Source organism: Vigna angularis, chromosome 7 (genome assembly GCF_016808095.1).
Source record: "Vigna angularis cultivar LongXiaoDou No.4 chromosome 7, ASM1680809v1, whole genome shotgun sequence".
Taxonomy (NCBI): Eukaryota; Viridiplantae; Streptophyta; class Magnoliopsida; order Fabales; family Fabaceae; genus Vigna; species Vigna angularis.
Window position 1 is genome coordinate 30,409,498 of NC_068976.1, and position 7,621 is coordinate 30,417,118.

Below are 7,621 nucleotides of genomic sequence, written 5' to 3' on the forward strand. Positions count from 1 at the left end.
AGTGAGGTTTTGTGTTATACATTAGAGTGAAGATAGTATTGTTTCTGCATGCAGAGGGAGAGTGGAGATGGGTTTCTAATAGATTGGTATGAGGTGAGTGTAGAGAGAGGAAAATGCATATTTATAGTTGATGGAGAGAGGAGTTAACTGTGAGATAAGTGATGGAAGGAGAAAATTATTATTTGATATTATCAAGTTTCGTTGCAGAGGTTGAGGTTTTCCCTTTTTAAGCTTGAAATATTCCTTTTAGAAAGATGTGTTAGGTGAAGTGGGTTGGGTCCATTTGGGGCTTCAAAGAATTAGAAGAATATGTTGTTGAATGCAGTGCTACAATAAGGGAATGAAAGAATATGTTTGTGGGTTTTAGAGTTGAGTAAAATAAAGAAAAATGAAAGGAAGAGAAAGAAGGGTTATAACATTAGTAAAAGAGAAAAAGAGGAATGGGTTGGTCGTAAATGAAGGAAATTGGAAGAGAAAAGAATAAAGAAAAAGAAAAAAAAGACCAAATATGAATATGGTTAGTAAAACTGAATTAGATACTAACCTAATAAACAAAAAACACAAACAGTCGCTCCTAAAGCGCAACCCTAAAACGCAACTCGTTAATCGTAACTCTTTAAGTGCAACTCCAAGTGTGGAAACAAAAAGCCCCAAATCCAAGTGCGGTTCGCCTCAGCCGCAGATCCAACTACGGGCCACCCACATTCGCACTTCCAAGTGCGCCGACCATGCAACTCAGCCGCACGTCCAACTACAGTTACCATCAGGCGCAAATCCAACTATGGCACCACCTCATCCGCACATCCAAGTGTGGCGGGCATTAACCACAATTCCAAGTGCGACTATGCCTACAACTCCTCCCGGTTCCAACGCCCAGCCCGGATCAAGCACAAAAACCATGCTCAAGCGCATATCAACCAGAATTCAAGCACAAACATATATTCTATCATACAACAACACAAAACAGTGAACAAACGAGGGAGGAGAGGGAAGGAAGAGCACGAAGGGAGGAGCACCAGAGAGGAGGAAAAAGAAAGAGTCCAGCCTTTCAGAAAGGGAGTGTAGGTTTCAAATGTGAGATGCGGCAGAAGCTTTGAGGATGGGTTAACTTTTTTATAAAATCAAAATATTCTACTGACACTGACAAGGGTACAGTTGAAATTACAAAAGAATTGGGAGGTGCAGGGTGAGTTTAGTGAGGTGCAGGGAGAAGCGCTCCTGATTACACATTTTTTTTCATCATCGCTTGAGAGTTGAGAGGTGACTTGACCCAAATTTTTAACCTAAAAATAACCACCCTTAACGACATTCAAGAAAGCTTTCAACCAATCTTCATTCTACAAGAGATACATTCTTACATTATTTCAAACATCCATGTATATTCTTTCGTACTAAAAAATGTTACTAATTATACATCTAATATTTTCTCTTTTCATATATCCAAATTCATACTCAAAATATACATATAACATTTTTTTATACAAATATCTAACATTTCAATTGCATAATCTACACTTCTAAACAATTAAATGTCCTCCTAAATCTATCAAGTAATATCGTTCAAGTAATTTATTGTATTTGAGGTATTGTCTACTTTAAAATATATAATTATATCATGATTTTGTTTTTAAAAGACGTATATTTTAAGATGTTGTTTGGTCTTCTAAGTAATGTTATTATTGAACGTATTGGAACATAAATCCTCAATCAAAGTTAAAGGAAATAAGAGTTCATCTCCAGATAGAAAGCTAAAGAAAACCACTTTCGTTTTTCATAAATCACATCAAATGTTTCGACCTTAAGTAGGTTGAGTGACATTATTACGATCAATCACTTTATCTAAGGTATTATCCGTTTTAAAGTATAAAATTTCATCACAATTTTTTTAAAAAACGCTTCAAATAATAAAAAAAAGAAAAAAATTTAAACAATTCTTTAATATAGACTCCTACGCTACATGTGACTATTAGTCATACCAAAACACAAACCACTTAATAAAAATAAATATTAACTTGGATTAAAATTATTGTCCTAACTAATGACACTTTTAAAATCCTAAATTAATCTAAATAAGCTTATAAAATCAAACAGTATCTATTAATATATCACCTAAAAAGTCTAAGAAAATAAATTATTCTTTCAGTAGAAATTAATCCACTTGTTTAAAATTCAGTCGTGAGTTGTCCACAAATATTTTTATATTGTAAGTTCCTCATAATATAATCAAATTACAATACATTAATTATAATACTTTCTACTTTCTAATTTAGAGAGAGTCAAAGAATTTAAATTTTAGTGCAATAAAATTCTAAATGAAATAAAAAACAACCATTTATATTCTATTTTTAAATTTATTTTCCTATATATTTAATATATAAATATTAAAATAAAACTAAAATCTTATACTAAATATGCCTTCACTGTAGGAACATTTTAGCTAATTTATTTATTTAAGTTTAGTATTTTAAGAAATTATTTTAAGTCATTAATTCATCGATGTGTTTAGTTCAGTTCATTTAATTTGACAGTACAAAAGTTAAGTTGTTTATTTCTTCTGTGAGATATAAATATTTCATTGCCATTTCCTCTTATATTGAATTTTAGTGTCTAACTAGTCCATCTAGATTAGTATTAGAAAAATAATACTCTTTAAAATAAATTCAATTTATCAACCTTTTCTTCACTCTTTTATTCCTTAAAGCATCAACGTGTTTCTCTTCGTAAATATTAGAAGCTATAAAACATCTAACTATTTTTAATACTTTCAATAAAAAAAGTTATTACTGAAAATATATTATATAATTTGGTAAAATATATTTTTATAAAAAAACAAAAAATATATCTGAGAATAGTCTTTCTGGTAAAAAAAAAAAAAAACTCTTTTAACAAGATTATTATATTATAAAAATAAATCAGACGAAATCTATTTAAATAAGAATTCTGTATATGTTTACATAACAATAGTATAAATATATTATTTTTAGCTCGGAAGAACCGTGTCTATACATAAACATAAGCATAATAAGAAGAAAAAAAATTACTAGTACTTATCGACATATTGTACATATAGTATATTTTTAATTTTTTAATTTAGATATAAAATTAAAATTTATTTTTTTTCAACGCTTTTAAATATTTTAGTTTTAAATGTTAGAAATGAATGTACTATTTTAATATAATTGTGTTAAATTTTTTTTTATAAAGCATGTTTTTTAGTTGATATTAAATAAAAATTTATTAAACAGTATAAACAATTTAATATTAACATAAAATATGTTAAAAAAAATTAACATAATTAAATTAAAATAACTATCCCTTATTTTTGAAATTTAAATATTAACATATATCAAAATCATTCTTAAACTATTTCTAAGTAGTTAAAATTTATGAAAGACATTTAACCCATGAATAATGTATCCATCCAATTTGAAGAAAAACACGTCCTTTGAGTATTAAACTCATCTTAATTATAATAAGATTTTTTTCCCCGTACTAGTTTATGATTATTGTGCATTGATATGAATATTTTATAACATGTGAAGGTAAAATATTTCGCACATCATTTTTTATGCATAACATATCTATTATCTGTCACAGATAAAAACAATTTAAAAATTTGTAAATGATTTTAATTATAAATAAAGCCTCAAAATTGTTCAATATTTATTTTATGAAAAGCAGAAGAAAGTCAATGAATTTAACTGTTGTATATTTCATCTTAAATTATTTTCATTTGTATATATAATAAAAATTATTTATAAATATGTGTGGTTACAAAAAAGAGTTCACTAAATAAATGGATATTCATTTAATGACGCCCCACATGGGATTGGAGCAAATTACTGATAAACCCGTCATACATTTATAACTTGAGGTGTGAAATTAATTACACTTTTTCTACGTACAAATTGAACTAATATTCTCAATAATTAAACTAAACATTAATTGCATACATAAGCAAGCAAATGCACACGTATTTTGTTGTTTCATTTTAAAAAAGTAAGAGAAAATATTATTCTTTCAGGTTTATTTTTTCAATAAAGAAGGGAAATTTATCTGAAAGAGGGAGAAAGCGTGAATGATAAAAAAATGTAATAGAAAGAAGTAACTGTGAAAAAATGAGTCATTCCACGAGAAATCGAACCCCACCAGAGCCTGGTCCACACCACACCATTTATCACTCTCTCGTCTCATTCTTCCAACTTCATCTCTTCTTAACTCTCTTTTTTTCCATCCCCACACCTTTCTTTTTCTTTAACCTTTCTCTCTCTCTCTCTTCGTTCGTGCATGGCGTCGTCGGCGTGTGTCACGGACTTGGCTCGAACGACGGCGTGCAGGGACGGTGCGGCGGCGGCGCATCTCAAAGTGGTGTCAATTTTCGTTATCTTCGTGACGAGCGTGGTGGGGATGTCGTCGCCGGTACTCCTAGCCGGGATCTTCCGCGGGAAGCCGCTCTACGACAAGGCCATAGTCGTGATCAAGTGTTTCGCGGCGGGGGTGATTCTCTCGACCTCGCTGGTCCACGTGCTCCCAGACGCGTACGCCGCACTCGCCGACTGCCAGGTGGCGTCGCGCCACCCGTGGAAGGACTTCCCTTTTGCGGGGCTCGTGACGCTTGTGGGCGCTCTTCTGGCGCTCCTGGTGGACCTCGCGGCGAGCTCGCACGTGGAGCACGCGCAGTACGCGCCGGTGGTGGCGCAGGAGAAGGAGTTGGAGCTCGGCGGAGGCTGCCATGGGTCCGGCGGCGATGGTGAAAGAGGTGAAGAATTGGTGAAACTGAAACAGAGGTTGGTTTCGCAGGTGCTTGAGATTGGGATTATTTTTCACTCTGTGATAATCGGAGTTACCATGGGAATGTCTCAGAACGTTTGCACTATTCGACCTCTCGTAGCTGCTTTGGCATTTCATCAAATATTTGAAGGCATGGGTCTCGGTGGATGCGTCGCTCAGGTTTCTTTCACTTTCTTCTTCTTTCATTCTTACATGCTTTCATTCAATAAATTATTAGGTTTTGTTCGAACGACCGTGTTTTTAATTGGATTTCTGAAATTCAATAAATAGATGCAGGTTCTTAGATAATCTGTTGATTATAATTATATAATTAGATTATACATTAAAATTTGAGCTGAAAAATAGTACAAGGTATATAGTTTCTCTTTCCGGTAATTAAGGGTAGTTATAATGGTAAATCATCATCTAAAATTATTGGGATAAAGACTCATAACTTCCCAAATTAACCTTAGGGATTGATTTGGTAATTTTTGTGGATAAGGATGGATTTCTATTCAGGCCATTTTAGTGTTATTTATAGAATTGAAAAAAATAAGATATAGTGTGTTCCTTTTATTTTTTTTAATTTATTATTAATGACCTCTCCAGATTATCTTATCCATTAATTCAAACATGGGTACAGTTAAAAATGAGTTAAATACAATTTTGCAAAGATAAAAGTGTGTATGAAATAGTTTATGGTATGGTCCTCTTTTAGAAAAGAGGCAATGGAGGAATATTTTAATTAATTTATTACCTGTCTTTGTGTGGCTTATGCAGTCACGAGAGAAAATGACGATTGCGAATTGAAAATCTTTATTTGTATTTTTTTTGAGATCATAGTTTCACTCCTGTGACTGCTACTATAATAATAAAAAGGGAACAAAATAAATATTCTATTGCTCTTCACTTCTCTCACTCCCAATCAATAACAATGTTTCAAGTGTTCACAAAGTCATTTTGATAATCATGATAAACTATTAATTTTTTGTTTTCATTTGTAATTAATAAAACTGTAGCACCAATTACCCTCCAGCTCTCATGTATGTGTTAAAGGTTTTTTTATTTTTCAAAAACAATATGGTTTTCCCAAAAAAATAATTAAGGAGCTATGTTTTTGTTATCCCATATACCTACAACTATATATATTCATTTAGCTTAAATTTTTATTTTAATATTTTTCATACTAATTAGATTTTTATATGAGGATTGTTACAGGCTGGATTTAGCTTTGGAACAACTGCGTACATGTGTTTGATGTTTGCAGTGACAACACCCATGGGGATAATGTTGGGGATAACATTGTTCTCACTGACAGGTTACGATGATAGCAATCCAAATGCTTTAATTCTGGAAGGGCTACTGGGTTCAGTTTCATCTGGAATACTAATTTACATGGCCTTGGTTGATCTTATAGCAGTTGACTTTTTTCATAACAAGCTTATGAACTCTACTACTTGGTTGAAGAAAATATCTTTTGTTGCTTTGACTCTTGGTTCTGCTGCAATGTCTATCCTTGCCCTATGGGCTTGAAAATTTTTTACCTTAAATTTTCTATTAGATGTGCAGCTTCCTAATGGATAAAACAAACCTACACTTGAATCATATAAACCATTTCAAAATTATTCCCTCTCATGTTCACCCGTATCAAATTCATATGTATGTTATTGATGACAAATTTATGAATATTGAAAAACGGCGCCACAAACTTGTTTAACCCTTGGCAAGTGTGACCGAATCGTATCAAGTAATAAACTCGGTAAGACCAAGTATCGTTTTTCCAAAGGACTCACGGCCTAGTTAGTTATATGATTTGTTGATTATTTAAGACTTGTGAACAAATTCTTGTGGTTTCAAATGCAAAAGACAATAATTAAATATGTATGCATGAGTTTGATCAATGGCAAAAAAGAACACAAACACGGAATGAATTATATGGATGAGTATGTTGTTGGGGAAATCAATTTCATCTTATCCACTCTCATATATTTTTGGAATTCATCATTCTTTTCATAACTGTTAATGCCACTCTCTAAATCACCTTGCAAGAAGGTCTATCCTTAATTACGAGTTCATACAATTCTTAGCATCCCTAATAATTAATTCTGAAGCACAGAAGCTTAAAGGCAACCAACCTCATATCCCTATGTCTAGGCGATATTACTTTTGGGAGAAATTCCCCGGATCTAGATTTTACCGTATGTGTCCATATCACTAAAATCAATAATCATGACATCGAATGAGTTAAACAATGCATGTTTTGAGCAAAGAGAAAAAAACCCTAACTAATGATGAAAGAAAGCATGTATCTCAAATAAGATGTTTAAACACTAATTCCATATATGAGAGTTTCACAAGATTACATTGATTCCCCAACAACAAGAAGAGTTTAGTTCACCATATTCATGGTGAAACTAGATGAACAATAATGAAGTATTGAAAGATAGAACCCTAGAAAGATGAGAAGGTAGCCTTAGCATCCAAGATCTTCCTCCAAGGGGTGGAAATGTGTGTGTTTGCTTCGTCTCCAGCCAAAGATACAAACCCTAGGAAGTCCTAAAGCTTATATATTATTCGTAATATTATAGAAAAGTGGGCCTAAGCCCAAAATACCACCGCTCAGCGGTAAACTGCCGCTCAGCGGTACTAGCGCAAAGTCAAATCTCCCCTCAGCTGCATTTTCACCCCTCAGCGGAGCCAACGTGTGTTCCTGAGTGCCGCTCAGCGGTAAACTGGCGCTGAGCGGTACTTACGGCTTCTCTTCTTTTGCACGTTTTGAGTTCTTTTCTGATTCCATCTCTATCCTTCTTCACTTCTTTCATCAAATTCATCTTAAAATTTGCATAAAACA

The 7,621-nt window shown here is 32.7% G+C and overlaps 1 protein-coding gene across 1 annotated transcript; it reads left to right on the forward strand.

Moving 5' to 3' along the window:
* Positions 1-4,141: 4,141 nt before the first annotated feature.
* On the forward strand, positions 4,142-6,489 carry LOC108337146 (zinc transporter 6, chloroplastic). The gene is made up of 2 exons (XM_017573607.2): positions 4,142-4,950; positions 5,989-6,489. The coding sequence occupies exons 1-2, from the start codon at positions 4,288-4,290 to the stop codon at positions 6,301-6,303; spliced, it is 978 nt and encodes a 325-aa protein (XP_017429096.1). The 5' UTR covers positions 4,142-4,287; the 3' UTR covers positions 6,304-6,489.
* Positions 6,490-7,621: the final 1,132 nt, after the last annotated feature.

Excerpts from the sequence above, each read along its gene's own strand:
- LOC108337146 (XM_017573607.2), top strand. The coding sequence starts at position 4,288 with ATGGCGTCGTCGGCGTGTGTCACGGACTTGGCTCGAACGACGGCGTGC. Across the intron at positions 4,951-5,988 it reads TCGGTGGATGCGTCGCTCAG|GCTGGATTTAGCTTTGGAAC; the intron begins GTTTCTTTCACT and ends GGATTGTTACAG.